General features: G+C 40.8%; 1 protein-coding gene across 4 annotated transcripts in view; it reads right to left on the bottom strand.

The window, feature by feature from the left end:
• The window catches only part of BOD1L1 (biorientation of chromosomes in cell division 1 like 1), a 38155-nt gene extending 17787 nt beyond the window's left edge, over window positions 1-20368 (bottom strand). For 2 of the 4 annotated variants that reach the window (XR_012660406.1, XM_075091852.1), the window contains exons 1-13: window positions 20020-20368; window positions 19483-19607; window positions 17975-18165; window positions 17070-17153; window positions 16127-16750; window positions 15502-15651; window positions 13965-14134; window positions 12747-12870; window positions 12235-12379; window positions 11491-11566; window positions 4400-10583; window positions 2217-2284; window positions 713-782 (exon numbers count right to left, since the gene is read on the bottom strand). Coding sequence is in view for 3 of the 4 variants with exons in the window: in XM_075091852.1 (XP_074947953.1) it covers window positions 713-782; window positions 2217-2284; window positions 4400-10583; window positions 11491-11566; window positions 12235-12379; window positions 12747-12870; window positions 13965-14134; window positions 15502-15651; window positions 16127-16750; window positions 17070-17153; window positions 17975-18165; window positions 19483-19607; window positions 20020-20226 (8218 nt within the window). In the remaining variant the exon portion in view is untranslated. The remainder of the gene's footprint in view (window positions 1-712; window positions 783-2216; window positions 2285-4399; window positions 10584-11490; window positions 11567-12234; window positions 12380-12746; window positions 12871-13964; window positions 14135-15501; window positions 15652-16126; window positions 16751-17069; window positions 17154-17974; window positions 18166-19482; window positions 19608-20019) is intronic. The other 2 variants (XM_075091850.1, XM_075091851.1) reach the window with 2 other exon arrangements.
• Window positions 20369-23172: the final 2804 nt, after the last annotated feature.

Genomic DNA, 23172 nt, shown 5'->3' with positions numbered 1-23172 from the left:
GATGGGAACAAAGTAGGGGATTGTTTCTGCTTTAATAGGAAAGCCAAACAATTGCAACACATTTTAAAATACAGTGGTTTTGGGAAACAGGGATTTTTTTTTTTTGTCCTGTTGAAGATTAAATTAATACATGGAAAAAGAATTACTGAGCACAGATCCCAGTTGAGTAACTGAGATTTCTAGCTAGGTGATTACCTATTTATAAGTGCTCTTCATATTTCAGCGGATGGCCAGAAATATTTTAATCTTCTGGAGAGCAAGAAAGAAAAAATAAAACTAATAAATCTTTCTGTAAAGTCTGTGACTTAAGTCATATAATACTTACTCTTGTCATATCCTCACCAGGCCTGTCACAACACCCAGAACAAGGATGTTCTAAGTTTATAAGGAAGAAGGCCATTCTTTGGGGAGGTTTCTCTCTCTCCTGGGCAGATGTTTTTCTGTTTTTATTGATTTTAAATAGAATGTTAGCAGCCTACTTTTTTAAAATCTTAAATGCGTTCCACCTTTCTTTTAGCATATCGCATTGGAAGAAAAGGCTGACAATCCTCTCTCCCACAAACCAAATGCAAAGCCACATGAGCTCCCAGAAACATTTCAAGATTTCTACAGCTTTGCTTCAATCCCTCTTCATATAGTACATATCAAATCTACAACTCTCCCATCATAAGCAGTAGTCAAATCAGTAAGTTGCTATTAGTAGAAAAATCACCTTTTTGAAACTCTTTAGTGTGAAGTTCCATATATCCCTCTTCACTTCTTGGACTTTCAGGCTGTTGTTGCTAAACACAAAATCAAAAGAAACAAAAATATTGCAGACATCCAGAAAAAGTATGTCTCGCTCCCCTCCCTCATGTCATGATGAACATTGTCTTATCATGATCTACAAAAGTATTCAAAAGCTTTCTTATTAAGACAGCAGTGCAAATATTAATAAGGAACACCAATAGAGCTAAGTCACATTACTGTTGAAGAGTACAGTGCCTAATTTTGACCTCAGAGTCAACACTGGTACCAGAGGTTAGTTTAAGAAAGGAGATCTCAAGAGAAATCCCAGGAAGTCAAGGTGCAATACCTACTCTAAGATGAGTTTCAAATACGAACAATATTCTAGAAACGTTCGCATATACAGAAAAATACATTTCTGCAATGTATAACAAGGTACAGTGAACTCTTTTCAACATGTGGGTTTTTTTGTTTTTTAAATTCAATTTGCAGGTGAGCTATATGTTACTGATGCATAAATAATGCTGTATGTAGCTAAATGTACTTAAATCAGATCTGGACATTGTAACCTCAGATACACTGTCATGCGAACATGGCTATACTGACTGTAGGACCTTCTTATGCTGGCAAACAGTACAGCTATGTGCAGGCAGAACTCAAATCAATAAACCCCCCCAGACTGAAGTTGGATTTTCCTGAAGCGCATCCCAGACATCAAAACCATGGTTCAGAAATACTGAACTGGTCTGCCCTGAAGCTGCAGCCAGTAGCCCTGTGCAGGTCCACCCTTTCATAGATGCTTGAGAGTCTCTGACCCATGTTCTCCCTCAAAGAGCTTATTATCAGAGTTTGGCAAGATATGAATACATGGATCCAGTACTGCATCTGAATGAAGAATTAACCCATCTGGAATCCTGGCTAGTATGGATCACAGCACAGTCAGACAGGCTCAACTTTGGGTACACAAGCTATATGTGACCATGAGCCCCAACACCCTGAATTACCCAGGATGTCCTACACTTCTGTTACAACAGATAATGGGCTGTAGTTATCACAGTACAGAATGGCAGCAAATGTTCCTCAAACACATAAAGAACAGATGAGTCTGAATTCTGGCAAGGAAGTGATAAAACGAAATGAACAGCAGTGTACGTTTTCTATTTCAAAGCCCTAAACTAACAATTGCCAACCCTGAGAGCTAAGGCATGTATGACTATTTTACAAGTATTACCACAATCAACATGCATACAGTATGACAGAGCATGGCTGAGGGAGGGAATTGGTTCTACCACAGAATAACATGGCCAACCCACAATTTAAATGCCAGCTGCTTATAAAAGTACAGCTGAATTATCTGAAAAATGACCCTTCAGAGTTCTGAAGTTCAAATATCACTTTCACTGCACAATAAAAAATAGTAAGAAACCCTAGCAAGATATATAGTTACACAAGAAACAGTATAGTCAAAGTTTTCAAAATAACATAAGTACCTTGTCCGTTTTCAAGTCACTTTCAAATTCTAGTTCTTCTGCCAACTTTGGTAAAGCTGCATTATTGCCTAATGAAATACAAATATGTTAGTTATTAATTACATTATGCTGTATTTATCTTATGCTACAGTAGCATGCTATTTCTCAGTACCATCTTATGAGCACAGTACATTAATTCAATCTCTTCCTGCAGGCAATGGAAACAATAGCAAGCCTGTCTGCAGCAAACCAGCTCAAAAACACACCTAACCTGGCATCTGCAAGAACACAAGTACTTCTACATTTTTGTTAAATACAAAAGGATTGGAAAATAGGGGCTATCAGGATTTACCACAGCTTCTTATGAATTCTGACTTTGGCTTTTTTTTCTTGCTTTTATTTAAAAAAAACCCAACCAAACAAAAAAAAAAACCCAACCACCACCACCACCACCACAAAAAACCCAACAGATTTTCAGACCAAATTCCAAACAGCAAATTATCTCTGTATTAATGAATGCAGAGCTAAGAGTTAATACTAAGGATAATATTTTTCTTTAAGTGACAATTAGATCTAAATCCACAAGCTCTAGAATCACAGCCACTGAAATTAACCAATTTGCATAGAGCCTGAAAACTCAGTAGCTCCTGTTAGTGTCAATGTAATTTCAGAAAATCTTAAAGCTCCACCCATTTCATTCCCCATGTGAACAGCTGTATGCTTATAACACCTGAAAAACAGGCCATGCAGACAGCATCTTCATATGACCTCTACAGCTTTTTTGGACACATAACAGAAGCCTGTTTATACAGCTTTTCCTATAGAAATAGTTATGATAATTCATCAATGATGCATGTGAAGTTATTAAACTGTGGTTGAGGTTCACAGAGTAAGACTACCATTACCACTGGTGCTTACAGAGGCTACATCAATGGACAATAAGGATTGAGCAAAGCACCAAGACAGAAATACCTTAGTGTAGCAGTTTACATTTTCATGGCTCTTGTTTGCCTCGTGTATAAATACTGAATAACATTTTTCAAGTTTGCTAGATTGGCATCTTTCCTTGATCCCCAAATCTGCAGTGTGAGCTTTCTCATGCCAATTATCAATAAAGTTAGAGATTAAAGTGAACCTTTGAGAAACTGGACCTAAACTCACATTAGAAAATGTTTTTTGAAATAATAACAAAGACAGACGTGAGAAGGAAAAGTCTTAATAGTACTTGATTGCCATCATTCCACTTCCTTTGGTATAAAAAAAGATAAGCAGATTTCTCCACCATTTTTCTGCAGTTTAATTTCTCCAAAATTTATAATGAAGTAATAATCTTGACTTCATTATGGCATCTACAGAATTTATTAATTTTCATAAACTTGGTGCTTCAACTAGTCTGGAGGGTCAAGGAGGAGAAAGGCTGAAAATAGCAGGATGTTCATTACATGGTATTTTAGGAACTAGCATCCATGCAAGGTCATTTCAAATGTTACCTTCCAGAAAAATGGATCTGGAAATAAAATATGATATCCTTAATGTCATATAGTGTCATAACTTAAGTTGTCTATTTAAAATAGACACCTATTATCATGGCTCACTTAAAATACTCATTTACTTAGGATGACTGTCCGATTCCATTGTAACACATTTCAAGTGTACTCAACACAAAATTCAGCATAAGAGAGTGAATCTGAGTACGACCATAAAATACCATCCAGAGAAAGTCTGCAGTTATGATTAAGGATGGCCACTCTTAAACTTCAAAATAACAAAGAAGTTACCTTTTTAAAATGTGGAACATATGTCTAAACAAAATGCATCCTCTTTCCTAGAAAAGCATTTTTTAATTTCAAAAGACGTTAATAAAACCCACCTGTAGCTCTACAATAATTACCCCTTGCAAACCACTTCATGTATTAGCTCACAATTTTAAGCCAATATATTTTAACATCTTTTTTGCACTTCAATAACATTTAATTCTTTTCCAACATACCTCAGATAGTTGTGTTCAGTCACTCCCATGCTCCCAGAATCACATGCTTACTTAAATATTTGTCACCGATTCTTAAATAGATTATTAATAGTTATTTTGCAACCAACAAAGAAATCAGGTATATTTGAACAGTGTAAGTTAGAACTGCAGTCACGGTAAAATGCATCTATTTATCACAGCTTATAGACTGAAGAATTAAAAAAAAATTCCTCACCTGAATTACAGGTTTCATTACTTTTTTGAAAAGTAACTTCAATTCCAATATCATCTATTTTGACCAAGTTCGTTTTGTCATCACAGCTGTATAGCTCTCCTACATGCAACACAGGGAAGTCACTTTTTTCCCCTAATTCTGCTTCTATTGTCACTTCACCACGGCTGGTATTTACAGTCACTTCACCATGGTTGGTATTTACAGTCACTTCATTTGCAGAAACCAAAGACAGCGCCCGTGCCCTAGGCAGGGAAGTCCTTATTTCAGAAAAGTCACTTTCTAAAAGCAGGTTTGAGCTAGATTTATAGTTTACATTCTTTAGAGCTTCACTCTCTGCCGCTGCTTCTGAAATCATACAAGAGAGTTCTGATGTAACACCCTCATGCAAAGCATCTTCTGCTTGCTCATCATCCTCACTTGCCTCTGACGAAGGACTTGGACTCACAGCAGTCTCTGTACTAATCTCCACGCAAAGGGCTTCATCTACACTCATGAGGTTCACTGCATTTTCATCTGTTTCTGTGATTTCACTGTCTGCTGTGTTCTGAGACACTGCTGATTCTTCCCTCACACCACTCTCATGGGTCTCGTTCTCTCTACCAATGACAAGCAAGGTATTACTGCTTTTTTCTGGGCCTGCACTCGATAGGATGCATTCAATCTGGTTGGCAGTATTAAAAATCTCCTCATTTTTGTCTTTTAATTCTGTACTCTCAGCAGCAAGCTGACTTTCTTCTATGACTGTAAAGGTGAAGAGACTATCACATTCTTCCATTGTGCTCAGAGTGATCACTGCCCCTTCTTCCTTATCTCCTAGACTTGAAGCAGCGTGTTGATCTTCATTGTTGGTGGCAACCCTCAGCACAGGAGCTCCACATTCTCCCACAAAAATCACAGAACCTTTGCTTTTTGCATCTGCATTGAAAGCAGCTAGTCCAAACTGCTCATCTACAGCTGCAGTGGTCTCCACAATTTTACATTCCTCTGATGCATTTGGAGACATAACAGCATCTTCATTTCCTTCTGTGACAATGAGCTGACTTTCAGCTTGTGGTGTTGCACTGATAAGGACTATCTCACATTCTTCTGTCATGCTTGTAGTGATCACAGCAGCTTCATATCTTCCTTCCGTTTCTGAAGAAGCGAGTTTGTCTTCATCTTGCACAGCTACACTAGACATAGGAGCTTCAAAACATTCTGCAGTACTTGTAGAGATCATTACCGCTGCATTCTTTGATTCCGTGTCTGACATTCGTTGAATCGCCTCTTCTGTGACCTCACCTGACATTACGATTACTTGTTCTTCCACAACACTTGTGGAAATCATAGCACACTCATCTCTTTCTTCCTTACCACTAGCAGTTGGGTGACTTTCATCATCATCATCATCTCCTCCAGCACTGGATTCGCTGGGCATGGGAACCTCATATATTTCCATATCTATAGAAACCATTCCATTCTCATTTATTTCTTCTGTTTTCACAGAGGGGAGATGACCATCATATTCAATAGCTGCACTTGACATTGGAGCCTCAAATTCTTCCACAATACTGGTGGAAATCATAGTGCACTCATCCTTCTCCCGCTTCCTGCTAAAAGCATGCATGCACTCTTTAAACTCTGTGGCTGTACTGGGCATAGGCACCTCTGTGTCTTCACTGTCTATTAAGATCATAGAGCTTTCCCCACTTTCATTTCCTCTTGCAGCAGCAAGTGGACCCTCCTCAGCATCCATGGCTGAATGTAAGGGAGCATCACTTTGTTCCACTGTACTGGTAGAGATTATATCACCTTTTACTTTTTCTTCTCTGCCAGGAGGAATAAGAGAATTCTCATCTTCTGTTGGAACTGCGCTACTTGTAGAGGCATCAAGTTCTCTGCTGCCAAAGCAAGTCATGGCATTCTCATGTTCGTCTTCAGCACCAGACTGACTCTTATCTTGCATGGCCATAGCACTAGTCATGGGACCCTCGCATTCCTCAGCATCTAACGGAATCAAGGTACCTTCATGCTTTCCTGTATGCACCATCAAGGCACCCTCATCTGCAGCACTTGCACTGGTTACACTGCTTTCAACAATCCCTTTAGCGTTTTTGCAGTTTGTGCCAAAATTAGCTTCTTTCTCTGCGCTCGTCATGCTGTCAACAGTGAGCTTATTTATATTTGTGCCAGCGACTCCTGACTCAGCTTCCATTTGTTCAGCAACTATGCAGATAATGGAACTTTCGCCTTCTTCTGCACCTATACAAATCAGTGCATTTTCACTCTCCATTCCTGTACAAGTAGGAGCATGCTCATTTTCTTCATTTCCTCTTCCTGTACTGGTCACAATGCCCTCACCTTCTTCATCCTCTTCTTTTGAACCTGTACTAGTCACAAAATCTTCATCATCACATGGACCTACGCTGGCTGTAGTGATACTGGCCTCTTCCTTTGCCCCTGTACTGTCCATTAGATTTCCACATTTTTCAGCTTCTAAACAAACTGCAAAGCCCTCATTGCTGTCTTCTAGCCCTGTGCAAACTACTGAAATTTCAGCATCATCTTCTGGAGTTATGCCTGTGCTGGTCACTGCGCTTTCACCGTTTACAGTGTCCTCAGATTTGTTCCCACTAGTTCCAGTTGCGCCACTGTTATTTGTGACCATTGCAATACATGCTCCGGTTACAGTGCTTTCTCCTTGGACATCTGTACCAGTCACTGAGCAGATGATGAAGTTATGACCTCTTTCTTCTGCACCTGTGCAAGTCACAGTACCTTCATGTTCTTTTACTTGGCCAGCTCTCACACTGCCCCTAAATTCACCTAAACTGTCACCACTTGTCGACCCTTCACCCGTTTCTGTCCCTGCACTAGTTACAGCACCATCGCTCTCCACTTCACCTAAGCAGGATACAGAACTTTCAAATTTGCCTGTATCTACACAAGTTGAGGTCTTTCGCTTTTCTTCAGAGCCTGCACTGGTCACAGCATCATCTTTTTCTTCTGCCCCGGCACTATTCACACTGTCTTCAATTTCTACTCCACTTGCATTGACTGTGTCCTTACCACTTTCTTCTGCATCAACCATGGTACAGTCACCATTTTCTTCTCCTTCTGTACTTGTTAGGAAACTTTCACTTTCTGCTAATCCTTCAGTGACAACACTGCCACCACCTTCTTCAGCTGCTGCAACAGTACATTCACCAATATCTGCTCCTGTGATGAAACTGCTGCCCTCACTACTTTTTACCCATATGCCTGTTGTGAAACCTTCATCAGCTTCTATGCTTGTGCAGATTACAGTTACCTCGCTTTCTTCTTCTGAGCAAGTGGTTGTAGCATCACTGTCCTTTTCAGAACGTAATGCACCCTCAGCTCTTTCTTCTCCTGTGCTAGTGGCCATGACAGTGCTCTCAGTGAACTTTTCTGTGCTAGTTCCTATCACAGTGGCCGGAGTTGTTTGTAGGCTGCTGTACAACAAACTAAGTTTACTGCTTCCTGCACTGGTACCTACTGCATTGCTTTCATTTTTATCTTCCATGCCAGTCACACCATTCCCTTCTTGCCCACTGGCTGCAACACAGCTTTTGACTGTTTCCTCAGGAACTGTTTCAGGCATGAACACAGAGGAAGATTGTATCATATCATCAATATCATGCACTTCATTCTTTTCCACATTATCCATTTCTGTGCTTCTTTCTCCCTTTGCGGAAGGATCTCTATGCAAGCACTCTCTCTTTTCTCTTTTTAGGAGAAGTTCTTCTGTTGTTACATCTCCACAATCTTCAGCTTTGTCAGTCAGCAAGTTTTCCTCTTTTATTTTCAACTCAGTCTCCTGAGGGCTTTCTAACATTGCTGCTTCACCATAATCTTGCTGACTAGGTAATCTAGCTGTACTGTCTTCCATTGCCTGTTCATCAGGCCGGGGTACCTCGTTATCTTTTTCTATATTTTTTGTCATAGTCGTGTTCTCACCATCGTCTTTCATGACAGAACTCAGTACTGGGCTATCTTGTTGCTCCATGCACACAACCTGTTCTGCATCATTCTTCAAAATGCAAGTATCTTCAAATAAAGAAGTCCCACCTGAATTATGGCATTCTTTAGACATGCTACCCAAGGATTCTGTAAAATCTGAGATATCCATAGACACTGCATCAGCAGCATCTTCTCTGGAAGAATTAACTGCTAAAGGAACATCGTCTGAATTAGAATTTATCACAGTTTTTAAGTTCTTTGGTCTTCTGCTATCTTCTGAAGCTTGATCCTTACTGGGAACATTCAGTAAGATTCTACTACCTGTTTCATACACAACGCTCATTTTATAAGCCCCTGGTTTATCAGGTCCTTGATCCATGGAAGCTTGTTTGGACAAAGCGTCTAAGGCACCAACTTGTTTATTAGGGGTATCTTCTTGTTTTACAGTTTTTTCAGCTGCAGGTAGAAATTGCAATTCACAAACTTCAGGATTTGCCAAGTTGTGCTTTAATTCCTTATCTGAAAGAGAAACAGATATTTTTTCTTTTACTGCATACTCAGCATCTGTGGCTTGGAGCAAGTTTTGAATGCTTTTTCCTTTGATGTTCGATGCTTCCTGTTCTTTTGATTGTTTCAAATCAACTTCCATCTGCTCTTCCTCATGACCAGAATGCAAGTCATCATTATTCATACTTGACTTTTGAGGGGCTGCAGTATGGCTGCTTTCAGTTGTGCTAGCTGATTGCTTTTCCTCTCCAGGTAAATCTTGATTTGATGTATTAGATATACTACCTTTTCTGTTTTCACAGGATATCTTCTTACTTTGTTTTTTATCCATTGCCACAGTGATGCTCAATACTTTTTCATGCCCACTATCCATTTCTTTAATATCTTTATCTTCCACTTTGATACTCTCTTCCTTCTTCTTTATTTCCTTGTTGCTGTGCTTTAAGTTTCTGCTTTTGTGACCTTCAGCAGAGAACCTTCTTTCGAGTTTGGAATTGCTTAAATCTTTATCACCTCTATATTTCTCTTTTACAGATCCTCTTTCTCCAGAATGTAACTTAACTCTGTGACCAAAGTCTTTTTGTGATCCCTGAGTTGACTGCGTACCACTTACAAGCTCAGACTCAGCACCACTCTCCTCAAAAACTTTGTCTTCATTCTTGGATTTGTGTTGCTTGTCTGAATCATTCTCTTCAATGCTCTTATCTTTGTCTAGTTTCTGACCAGTCTCTTGTTTTGTTATATTTTCCTGTAATTCTGTTTCAGATGCTTTGAATTGTTTACTATGACTCTTAGACTTAGACTTTAAGATAATCTTTTCTTCTACAAGGCTCTTAGATCTTCGTCTATCTTTATGAACACCATCTTCTTGCTTCGAATTACAGTCAGAGTTAGTTGATTCCATTTCATGTTTATCTTCTGAGTAGCTTTCACTCCTTCTGTGTGATGCAGAAGCAAGTTGCTTTGAGGCACTTAGGGAATCCTTTTGCGGCCTAGAGTCACTCAGGGACCTTTTGGACTTGTATTCTGCTCTTGATTTTTCTGTTGAGAGATGTCTGTCTTTTTTATTTTCCTTACGCAGCAATTCTTCAGCTTTTAAGGTTGATTCAGATATATTTTTTCCATCTTTTCCCGTTACTGACATTTTCCGTTCACTTCGGTGTTTACTTTTTCTTTCAGATTTGTCATCTGAGGAAACCTTTACTTGTTGATTATGTTTCTGACCACCATCCTCTCCTTTTGAACTTCTCTCAAGTGAATGGAGTTCAATGTCTTCACTTGATTTGTGAATACTGTCTCCTTTATACTTGTGCTTTAAAGAAAGTTTATCTTCTAAAGTAGTTCTTTCCTTTTCATTTTTATCTCTGTAAGACTTGCCTTCTTTTTTGGCAGCATTTCTCATATGTTGAATTTCTGCATCACTGTCTTTTTTGGGATGTTTTTCATTTTTCAGTATGGATTTCTGCTTCTGTAGTTCTTCAGTACTGACTTCTACTCTATCCAGTTGTCTTTTTGGATCCCTTGTTTCACTGTCCTGCTGGGCTCCTTCAGCCTGAAGAGAGGCAGAGGGTTTTCTTTTATGTTCTTTTTCTGCTTTAGAATCACTTTTGCTTTCCTCAGTTGAATGCACTGATTCTGAAAGTCTTCTAAGCTGTTTAGAGATTTCACTTTTCCCGTGATTATGCTTCAACTCTTTGGAAGAATTTTTTTCACAAGTCTACAAAAGAAAGTTTTTATATATATAAGAAAATGTTACCCTGTTCCTTCAACTATGTGACTGAACAGAATTGTTAAGGGCAAACTCTCTACAAAAACAATATGCCAGCGAATACACTTAACATTGTAATAAGAAATCAGCTAAAATACAGTCAGTAAGAAAATGAAACTTGCTATCTTCACTTCAACTATTGGCCACTGTGGGGAAATCCAAAGAAACAGAAATTAACCTTAAGCAGTCTGTTTGAACTTGAGTATCTGTTCTTCATAAAATGATTTCTCTAAAATGATTTAAATGGATTTTTAAATGGACAATCACAATTTCAAGTACTCTGTAAGTTACTTTAAACAGTCATTATGCTGTTTTAAAAAAAACAAACAAAAACAAAAAACCCAACACCCCACCCCAAACAAAAAACTAAAACCAGACAACACCCCAAAACCCACAGAAGATAAATCTAGACTTCCATTTGAACTTCCAACTATCAGTCTCTGTTGTTAATAATGTTGTTGGTAAAAACTTTCACAATAAAAATTCTCTTTCCTTTAGTGTTTGGACTACATTCAGTTTTCCGTTAACTTCCCAGTGAGAAGTTTAAATAGATCAACCTCCTCAAGTCTTTGTATAAGACACACTTTGCTCTTCTTAAAAACCCAACATGCTTCACAAAATAGGGCTTAAACTATATCTCATGTTCCACTACAACACACATCAGCACCAAACACATAGACTGTATAATATAGTGGCTACGGCAATGTCAGATCACTAATGCAACTGAAAGAACTAGCAGGAAAAAACTAATTCATAAGAACAAATGCAATATTATGTGGTTTGGTACAGACGTATGAACAAGTACTATCACAATTAAAAAGGAAGATGATGAGTTTTATGTTTAAGAGACACACACCTCATTTGTCTTTTGCATTTCTTTAGAATCTTCTTCAGATGGCTCATATTTCTTTTTGCAGCCATCTTCAGCATGCCTGAAAACAGGTATTTGGACAATTAAAAAAAGAAAAATCAATAATAGACTAACATTACTTTGAAAACTTTCTGCTTCTAAAGCTGAAGGAGAGAGAAATGCACTCCAAAAATACTGAAATAGAACTTTTGCTAGACAATTTGTCCAAGCTTTTTTCTTTTGGAAAATTACCTGTGCCAACTTCAAAGATATCCTCTGGACATCAGTGCTTTAAAGCAGAGAATATTAGTGTGACAATATTAGTAATACAGTTGTCCCTGTAAAATGGATAAGAGATATCCATGCCCATATACAGCTGTATGTAGACATATATGACCACGTGTACGTATCTATGTAAAACATAAATTTAAAGACCAAGCCAAGTTGACTGACTTATGAGATGCACAAACTTCTAAAAGCTCTCCATTCTCATGCCTTTTATTACCATTTTGTGTGAAAAGCCACATGAAGGCTGATACTGCAGTCTGAGCTGCAATATACTTAGACAGCTATAATTTCATTTTCTGCCTGAACTTCATGCTTATTAGTAACAAAGTTATGTGAATATTTTAAGAGGAAGTTGTTAAAATGGGTAAGGCTACCTGCAAAGTTGAAAAGAACCTTTTCAAGTCTGCAAAAATGAACATTCAAAGACTTAATTAGTGAATTTTTGAGTGAATACATGAGTACCTGGAATCTCTTTTTCTTTTTCTGCTCAAGGCTACTTTTTTTTCTAAAAATTTCTGTTCTTTAAGTGCATCCTTAATGCTGGTACCAGCAGCTTTAGACTCAAGACTTCTTGATGAAGGTTCTTCTAAGTTCGAGACACTTTTTCCTAAAATAATACACAAATGATATAATACATAAGCATGTCATTATATTACTGTTTCAGCTATAAGCATGACTAAAAGCAGTAGAGAGTACTAATGTGTAGCAAAGAATACTACTGTATATAGGTATTCATTGCGTTTAAGCAATGTAATGATATATAAAAAGATATATGGAAAAAGTGAAGATAGGGAATTTTGTATTAATAATTTGCATGATACAATTTTCTGTTACATCAGTATTGAAACGTTGGGTTTTTAAGGGAAATGACTAGAGACCTATTACCAATATTTTAAGCTTAATTATTTTTTTTTTTCAGAGAGAGGGAGTGAGCGACAGCAGGGCGGCGGGGGCTAATGTTATACTTCTCATACCTTTAGAATTTTGATTTCCAGTTTTTAGGGATTTTGTTTTTTCTGCAGCCTTCTGTTTACGTTTTTCTTCAAGTCTCTCTCTGTTAATTTGTCTTCTTAGCAGTCTCTCTTCTTTTTCTTTGGCCTGGAGATAGAAAAACAAGGAAAACAATTTATCATTATTTATCAAAGAATACTCTTTGACCGCAAATATATGTCTAAAACCCACAGAAAACAGAATATTGTAGCTTGAGACAAACTAAAAAATAAGTAGTCCTTTGAAATTATTATATGAAGGTTAACAGAATCCTCTAATACTTCTGTGAAGTGAAACTAGCTGAGTTCCAGAGTTTCACTGCCACTGAACACTGCAGACTAAGGCTATGAGACCTCCTCAAAGAATACATATTATTTTTTACTTTATTTATATAATATGTACATATGATATATACATAGTGTGTATATATTAAATGTATATAAAATATGTAGAACTATAAAAAACATATATTTAGCCAAAGGAAAAAATATCTAAAAGAACTGCTCCTCCCTTTTCTGTGTGCTGGTCCTTCTTCCACAGAAGATAGGGAACATGGTTAAACCTCTCTTTCAATTCTCAGTGGCTGCAGACGTGCCAAACACTACTGATTTCATGGACAGCAAGAACTACATTTGTAAAGAGATTATGTAATGAAGTAGCCTGCAGTAGTCAACACAAGCCCGAACTACACAAACCTCATTGAGGGCAGGCTGTAGGTAGATATGGGCTATTTTTTCCACCCAAATTGTTATTATATACATGAAACCTAGTGAAGACCAGGTTTCTCATATGTTCAGCAGTTCTTACACTCCCTATCAAATCACTCAGCTGAGAAAGAATCCACCTATTACTGTGATTCCACAAAGACACTGCATGTAATTAGTAAATCCTCTGTCAATATCAAAAGACTGTTGATTTTTAATTGAGGAGATGGGGAAAGATGGAAAAGCATGTCATTACTTTCACCACCAGAAGCCTTCAAACTATAACCAGCAGAATGCTTTGCTGGAGAGCAGATCATGCAATATTGGTGGAAGTCTGAAGGAGGGGCAGCTGTAACACATGGGACGGGGAGAGGGCAGGGCAGAATGAAGCAAGAACAGAAGACATCCACTCAGAAACCACCATCAAATAAGAAGTGAAATTTCTGTGCTGAAAGTTTAAGGAGCCAGAATGTGAGCAGTAACAAAATCCACACTTACAATGGACTGACGGCGTTGCTCTACAGTTCGTTCATCATCAGAATCACTGAAGTATTTGGAGTATAAGAAAGGCTTGCGAACATAAGCATGACGAACAGGCTTCGCTTTCCCATCACTCAGCTCATTAGCATGAGGCTTTGTCTTACTTAGGCTGTTTTTCTCCTCTTCATCTGAAGAAAGGTTAGTGAAGTGTAGAGATATATTGATAAATTAGGGCAGTGCTTTCAATGTAACTCTTGAGGAGGCAAAGCTACTCAAAATGTAGTATCAATTATTTATTCTAAAAACAAAAACAGTTAAAAAATGAAGCCCTTTAACATAAAAATATCACTGAATTACAAAAACCTGAAAGGTATATTCATGTGTTTATGCACACCATTCAGCCAAAAAATTGCAAGATACAAACCCCAGAATAAACTGGGATAAAACAATTGGGCTTACTGTCTTGCCTGTAATAATGTTGCCTTTTTACATATAGTATTTAGTAGTTAACACTGCGTAAGAAGTCAAAACATAATTTCTGCTATGTATTTAATTAAGCTTCTTCCCTACACAAAAAAAATTTTGTACAATATTTGAGTACATAAAAACTAGATAGGTTTAGTGAAATATATACTGTTGTTTATACTCATGTAAGTAATACTCAAGTGAAAATAAATAAATCTATTTCAGTTTTATCGGTATTATTAGAAATAGAGCAAAATCACTTGTGCTCCACACTGTACAAATTTTGTGTATCCCTGAAATATACTTAAGGCTTGCTTTCACTTCACAAATATTTAGTGATAACTGAATGCAAACTGCCGTATTAAAAGGTAACACCAAAGCCAAAGAATACGCAAGTAATTCAGTGCTTCTAAATAACATTCTTAGAGCAGAAAAGATAAGCTCACAGCATACTACAGACAACTCATTCAGGTACTGAGGCACTCTGTATGATGAAGTGGAAAGTCTTATTAACTGCAAAAGCCACATATCTGCAAAAATCAGAGCCTGAAGTCTGCTCTAGACAGGGAGAACACAAAAAGGTAACCCAGTCAGTGACAAGATTCGGTATTTCCAGACTAGATCCATTCCTGTTCCTTCTACTGTGGCCAGGTAGCATTTGGAAATTCCTGCAATCCTAAAGCTCTAAAGCTCTAAAACCAACCTGATCTTCAAAGTCACCTACAACCCTAACCCTGGGGTCATAAACAAAGCATTCCAATGTTATACCAAATTCACGGCAGGAGGGAGGGGGAAAAACCCCAAAAGGAACATGACATATCTGTCACTGCTAAGTGTTTTTGTCACCTATGAAATACTGTAGTACAAAATAAGATTTATAATGTTTAGAATATTTCAAGCTATTAAAAATATTCAAAGTGTGTTCGCTACTCATCTTTCATAATTGCACAAATACTATCCATTCCACATTCAAATTCTTTCTCATAAATAAGTACAATAAAACATACTGCAAAACCTCAGATTTATGATACAATGCACTCAAAAGCATTGCATATTCTTTCTTGCTATTTAACAATCTAATTATTTTTACCATCTGATGTGATCTCCCCCTCTTCAGTACTGTCAGAAATTACAGTCTCCTCTTCGCTCTCCTCTTCAAAGGAAGAAAGGTCACTGGTATGGACGGAGCTGACAGTGATGTCACTGAGTACATCCATATCTGAATCTACTGACATATTTTCTTGCAAAAGGAAAAAATAGAAAGAAAGGGATATAAAGCAGCACACTGTATTTGAGAACCTTTTCTCATCAAAACAGTGATTTTGCCACAGAAAACAAAATTATCTTAAGAAATAGGGGAAAAAAGAGAATTTTTAACACCTTAATGAAACATTATCAGGCTAACTCTGGTTTACTCAAAACAAAAATCACCCTGAGGTACAACCAGAAACTTTAAATGAAGACTGGAATAATGGAGACAAGATGCCAGAGTAAGGCAGATGACCAGTCACACACTTGAGGAATCAACGCTCATCCAATTCCTAATGTGGGTACCTCAGTTAAGTGAGATGAGGCAAGGCCTAGCTGTGGCTAGGCAGACAAATTTGCCAGAACTAGCAGAGAACCTACAGTCCAAATGTACTTCTGATGCAACTCCTGAATACACTTAAACCGCCATATCCGTATTTTAAGGAAGAGCATTGCCCACGCCATACCTTCTTTAGTGCTTTCAGTTGTTTTATGCTTATTGCTATTTTTTTCCGGAACTAACTGTTTCACTGGTTCTGACTCTCTTGCTTGCTTTTCTTCTTTTGACTTCAGAGTATCATCACTTTTCTTTGAATGGTCAGACTTCTTGTCAGGTTTTTCCTTCTTTTCTTTTCTTCTTTCACCTTTTTCACTGCTGTCTGGTTTCTTGTCACATTTATCTAATAATTTACTCTTTTGATCTTCACTTTCCTGTTGAATTTCTTTACTTGTATCTTTACTTGTAGAAGTCAAGTTATTAGTATCCTTTGCTGAATTTTTTATTTCTTCACTTTGGCAGGGAAGCTCATTTAAATCTTCACACTTTGCAAATGTTTCAGCCCCTTCTCCAGAAAGATCACAAATTGCTTTCTCTCTGTCTGGCAAGTCCTCCGCATTTTTCTCTCTATCACTGCTACCATCCACACTCTGCTGAGATGAGAGTCTCTTTGCAATTTTGTCATTGTTCTTGGGATTTGAGTTCTCTGTTGAAGCCCTGGCAGCACTTGCCTCTTGGTTAAGAGAAGTTATCGTTTCCAAAATGGACATTGCATCACTAGCTACGTTGCCACTAGGAGCTGTAGCAGAGACACCTTGAATAGTAAGAAAGAAAATAGTTTCAGTTCACCTTTGTTTCCGTAATTCTGTTCAGATATAATGTTAAGCAAGTGAAAGGAAAAAGAATAATTACTCCATTTAAAATAATTAAATTAACTAAAAAGGTTTCACTAATTTTGCATTTAGAGATTTTGGTTTAAAAAAAGAACAAGAAGTTGCATTCCTGCAGCAATTATGATCTGATTACTGGAGATTCATTTTGCTCTGTGACATACTGCTGTTCTGATATTAGCTAAAGAAAGCAGGGGTTGTCTATGGGTAATATGTTCTGAACACAACCCTTGTTCAACTTACTGTCTTCCCAAGTGGGATGATGACTCTGGAGAAGCACAGCATAGAACACTGCAGCAGGAAGTCTGTATTTTGTACCTCTGACATCTCCATAAACGACATGGAAAATGGACTCAGCGTATTGATTATATAACAATAGGACTATCAGAAATGCCTTATCGCTTTGCCACCCTCTTAGAAGCAACTCTGAAGATGGATGAGAAAGGGTTAACGGGACTAGCACTAAGAGCTGCAGCTGGCTTGTTAACCCACTTTAAAGGAAGTGGGCCTCACAGGAAAAGGGCTAGGATTTAAATAAAGGGTCTGGTTACAAATAGATGGACTGCTGTGGAGTCTCTTAGGAAGGGAAAGAATGGACAATTACCTGCAGGAGTGTTTAGAAGCTGATACTAGGCAACAGAAATGAAAACTGTAAAGAAAAAGTGCTGTGTTTATAAACAAACTAAAGATTGGCTGATTTAGAGCAGACCTTAAGCTCCTGAGAGAACCATCACCACTCAAATTTTACGACACACAGCAACTGCATTAAGACAGGTAACTGTCTCATAGGTAATTTTTCTCCCAGTCTACCAATGCATAAAAAAATTGAATCATTCTTCTGCTACAGCTATGTCTTATCTGATCCTGTAATACTTAGGGGGCTAAACCCTGAAACTGACGTTTTTCTCTACAGTAAAAGGATCTCTTGTAATCTCAAGTAGATGTGACATGGTGGTACACGGTGACATCTCTCTTGCCTTCTATCTTTCTACATAGAGTAAGAGGCAAGTATTATGGTACACTGCCTCAAGCTCACCTTTTTAATACTGATGCTAGCAATTCTGGCTAGCAGCAAACCTAATCAATGTTTCTGCTTTTTCAAAAAACGAATTTTTATTAAAAGACGGCTCAGGGAAATGGTAGAATACCTTGTACTGCAATAGAAGCATCTGTTTTCTCCTCATTTGGAGCTGTACTGGGGCCTGCCTCTTCTTTGTGATTCAATGTGGCTAAAAATTCATGGACAGCTTTTTCCACCTGAGGTCTGAATGTGTGGTTGATCTTTGGGTCCACAACCTGAGAAATAATTCTGTCAATTCCAGATTCCAACATTCCAGACCTGGAATAAAGTTACATGAATACTTAATTTAAAAAACCTGACTTCAAGAACATTTTAACAAAATACGCTCATTTAGATGTGACGCAAGCACTCTTAAGTACCTTCAATGAAGCATTAACATTTTCTGAGCATCACTGCATCTATGTATTTAGCCAGCTGCCTGTATTTCAACAGCTCTCTCTATGCCTTATGAGCTAAGAAGAAAAATGCTAGAGAAACAAAGCAATCCAACTGCATAGAATTAACACAACAAACAGCCTGTTATGTCATTACTGGTTATGCCTAAAAATGTTATCCAACTGTAAAAGCGACATTTGTGGAAAAAAATTATGAAGAAACCTAATGATATAAATTTCCATGGCATAAAACAGATGAATTATAGAAGGCATGCAGGACAAATGACTACCAGACCAGTCATCACCACCCTACGTTACTTTCTGCCTAATACAGTGTGACACCTCAGAGTTCTGCAGCTTTACAGAACACCCTTAACCTTCACTAAAAATCAAATAAATGGCAACACAGCTTCCTAGCTATGGGTTCTCCCTAGACTCCTGTAATCTTTTGTGGAACATATATTCCCACTTGTCCTCATTACTTCTTTAAAAAAAATTAAAAAAAAAACCCAAACAACCACCATTCCTCTCCTCCCAAATAAATTAGCTTCTCAGTACCAGTTATCAACGGCACCACTACAGCATAACTGAATAAGTTTGTTCCCTAATCCCTTGTTTGACTTAATTTAGCGACCAAACTCATGGTACTTTGCAGAAATTTCCTAATGGTTCTTATGAAGCCAAGTTTTGAGAAGAAAAACTAGAGGAACCCTCGTGAAATAATATAACATCAAATAAGTGTTTGACATAATTTTGATGTAACAGCAGTTTTGAAAAACCTCTTCTCTGTCCAGCTAGATTCGCACCCAGTTTTTTGTTTGGTGAATTTAGCTTTACTCTCTGCAGAGCTTAGTTTGTCAAATCCTTTTAATTCTCCTTAGTTCAAAACTTGCTGGGAGAGCAATTTTATTAATACCTCCTTTAAAAGAACCAGTAAAGACAGACCTTAGCTAAGGCATTACATCTGAAGTCAGAAAAAGCCTTCTACCCCTGCATCAACTCGGATCAGGCAAATAATATTTGCTGTCTAATTCTGATGGCAAGCTGCTATCTGAAATAATACCACTTTTAAGCACTAAAAAAAAAATGCTTCCTCAGAAGTTTCTCTGGAGAAAGCAGACACTTTACAATTGACCTAGAGACTCTGTCACCTATGGCGGTACACAAGCATGTCCAAAGAAACCACAGAGCTGTCACTCACTTGAGAACTTGCTGCCTGATGTTATTTCTCAGCTGGTTTTTGTTGAGATGAGGACTCCAGGTATGAGTTGCCAAATGGTTGGAAACAAAGTTGTCAACACGCTGTCTCAAATTCTGGTAGGCAGGCTAGAAAGTAACAACAGAGAGGTTGGACGGGAGGGTTTCAGTAGGCAGCCGCCCCCCGGGGGCTGGGCTGGGACAGCCGAGAGCCCCGCGGACCCCCCAGCCCACGGAAGGCGCAGCCGCCTCCGCTCCCTCGTGGGGCGTTAAACCCGCCTGTACAGCCAGACCCGCTCCGCAGAACCGGGCACGTTGGCACGGCTAGCCGGCCCGCGCTCCCCTCCGGGAACATGAGCTCCGGCTTCGTCCCCGGCCCGGCCGAGAGGAGCCCGGGGCCGAGGGCCAGGCCGGAGCCCCGCGCGGCGGCTCCCCCGCAGCCGGCCGCCACCGCGGGCCGGGCCCCGCCGCCTGGGACGGGCCCGGCCCGCCCCGACGTGCCGGAGCGCCGCGGGGAGCCCCCGGACCCGCCCGCCCCCACCTTGGTGTCCACGTCGGCCAGGCAGTCGCGGCGGAACTGGTCGAAGAGCCCCTGGCTCTTGAGGTGGTTGACGATCATGGAGACCAGCTCGGGCTCGGCCGCGCCGCCCCCCACGGCGGTCCCCGCACCCGGCAGCGGCGGCGGCTGCTGAGGGGGCGGCGGCGGGGGCGGCGGCGGCGGGGGCTGCGGCTGGGGGTTGCTGGCCATGGGGGCGGCGGAGCGGCGCGGCCTGCGCGGGGCGCGGCTGCCGGCTCTCCCGGCCGGGCCCCGCGACGGGGCTCGTTACCGAGCGGCGGCGCTGACCCCGGAAGCGAAAGGGAACGGAGGGAGGAAGCGGCGGGCGACGCGCAGGGAAGCAGGGACGCCGCCGCCGAGAGCGGCGCCATCGGCGCGAGGCGACGACTGGCGAAACCGCGCGCAGCGGCCGCGGGCCCTTTAAGGGGACGGAGTGGGGCGGAGCCGCGCTCGGCCCGCTCCAGTGGGACCCCGAGCCGCCAGCGGGGGGGGGTGGGGGGGGCCGGGGGGCGGCCGCGGCGGTACTCGGCCCCCCCCGCCCTCCTTCGCCGGCAGCCCCCCGCGCCTCGCGGCGGCGGCTGAGCCCTGCGGGCAGCGCAGGGGGAGGGGTCCCGACGCCCCGGCCGCCCGGCGCCAGCCGCCACCGCGCTCCCCGGCAGTGCCCCAGCGTCCCCACCCCTCGCCCCTCCACGCCCCGCCCCTTCCTGCGCTGGCCGCCATCATGGTGGGGGCAGCGTCTCGCGCTTCCTCCCCGAGGCGCGGGGCGGGGTTTCCAGGGGGCGGGGTCCCTAAGGGGCCGGGGTGGGTGAGGCTGCGGCCCGTCAGCGGGGAGGGGCTGGCCGGGTCACGTGGCCGGCGGCGGCGGGGTGCGTCCCGTGAGGGGGGGGGGAGCTGCTGGTGGCGGCTAGCGGAGCCTTCCCCCGGGGTCCCTCCTCCGAAGGAAGGGCCTGGACTGAAGGCTTAGGTCTCTACATGGGTCCCTGTATCTTACGTGTCCCCAGGCTCCCTGGAGCTGAGAGGGGCCTGGGTGAGGCAACTGGGAGATGGCATTTAATATGCTGGAGTTTAAGCTTGTTTACTTTAGATTTCAGTGCATTGCCACATGCTTTTTTTCATACAGGTGTTTTCAGGTCATCTCTTGTTACAACTTACTTTGCTGTGCCTCTCTTCATTTCTGTCTCTGGTATGGTCACAACTTTAATATGCTGTCCTGAAGCCTCATCAGTGGCTCTAATTGCTCTTGCCACTCTTCTGAGTATACCCTGTTTCCACAGTCTTTGAAGTTGAATTCAGTGCAGACTGCTGGCTGGTAATGCCCAGGCTGACCTGTTACAGCTAAAACAGGACCCCAGAGGCAGTAAACAAAAAAATACAGTGATAGAGATGTGAATTTCATTACACTTGGGACAATAACTGAGGGCCAGTGCTGTGTTACTGGGTATGGTTTGGCTCTCCAGTCTATGCCTGAGCTCCCGTCCTAACCAGGATGAATAAAGATGAAAAGAAATATAAAAATGTAGTTAAAAATACAAAGAGTGAGTGGCTTACAGCAAAAGGGACTTGGCAGCAATAGTGTTTTGGCTGCACAAATTTTGTGGCCTAATGAGTGGAGATCTTTTTCTGCTATAAATGTTTGAAATCGCATTCTGCAGTAATCATTAAAGATCAGTTTGATCATAAAGGCAAGAGTGTTGGGATTGCTATTACACACTTAAAAGCAGATTAGAAGGGTAAAGCTTGCCCCTAGTTTTCCTAGTGTAAACTAAGTACTCCTAGACTAGAACACCACAGAAAGAACTGAATCTGGCAACTCTTTATTGTGAGATCTTTATCTCTGGATGCCAGAGTAATTTTAAAAATCTGGCTTCTATTTGTGTAGTTTCGTATTTTCTGCACGGACATCTAAAAGGATTAAAGCACCAAAGATTAAGAGGAGTGGAGAGTCTGCAGCTCAGAGCCTGGTACAGCCCCTACTGGTGTACCCAGATGTGTGATCTAGTGACTGTTACATCTCTTTTCAATAAAGAAGTTTCTTCACTGCTGACTAAAGATCATGTAGCAGTAAGCAAGAAAGGGCAGAATTAAAGAGTGTCATTTTAGTATATGCATCTACTAGTTTTAGAAATAGCGTGTGATGTACTGTGATAGTGAACGAAAATTTCAGATTTTACTGGGAGGTTAACATTTTCAGATTTTTGTGTTAGGAAAAGTAACTGCGACTTCCTAGGTTTTTTTTTTCTCAGTGTTTGTTGTTTGTTTGTTTTGGTTGCACCCCTCCCTACCCCAATCAAGGGTGGTGCAGAAAATGAGAAAGAAAATTATTCTTTATTTTAACAGCATGAGCAAGATATCTGCCTCAGCAGAACAGTATACTACTGTTATGGTTTAGCCCCAGCTGGCAACCAAGCCCCACACAGCCACTTGCTTACTTGCCCCAGGTGGGATCCAAAAAGTAAAAGTGAGAAACCTTATGGGTTGAGATAAAGACAGTTTAATAAGTAAAGCAGAAGCTGCACACACAAGCAAAGCAAAACAAGGAATTCATTCACTGCTTCCCATGGGCAGGCAGGTGTTCAGCCATCCCCAGGAAAGCAGGGCTCCATCACGCGTAAAGGTTACTTGGGAAGACAAACACCATCACTCCAAACGTCCACCCCTTCCTTCTTCTTCCCCCAGCTCTATGTGCTGAGCATGATGCCATATGGTATGGAATATCCCTTTGGTCAGTTGGGGTCAGCTGTCCCAGCTGTGCCCCCTCCCAGCTCCTTGTGCACCCCCAGCCCACTCGCTGGTGGGGTGGGGTGAGGAGCAGAAAAGGCCTTGGCTCTGTGTAAGCCCTGCTCAGCAGTAACTAGAACACACCTGAATTATCAACACTGTTTTCAGCACAAATCCATAACATAGCCCAATACTAGCTACTATGGAAAAAATTTACTCTACCCCTGTCAAAAACAGCACATTCTCCTCCCCTTATTCCACACTATTTATGTCATGCTCAGGTCCCACACTATCCAATACACCCTTATTAACCACCACTCCCCTTGCCATCCTTTGCTAGAATACAGAGATACCATTGCCTTAGTGGATGGACCACCCCTGTGAAATGTCCGTGAAATGTCCATAAAATGGCCATAGATG

Source organism: Phalacrocorax aristotelis, chromosome 4 (assembly GCF_949628215.1).
Source record: "Phalacrocorax aristotelis chromosome 4, bGulAri2.1, whole genome shotgun sequence".
NCBI lineage: Eukaryota > Metazoa > Chordata > Aves > Suliformes > Phalacrocoracidae > Phalacrocorax > Phalacrocorax aristotelis.
Note: the sequence above shows the minus strand (reverse complement) of the source record. Positions and strands in the feature narration are given on the sequence as shown.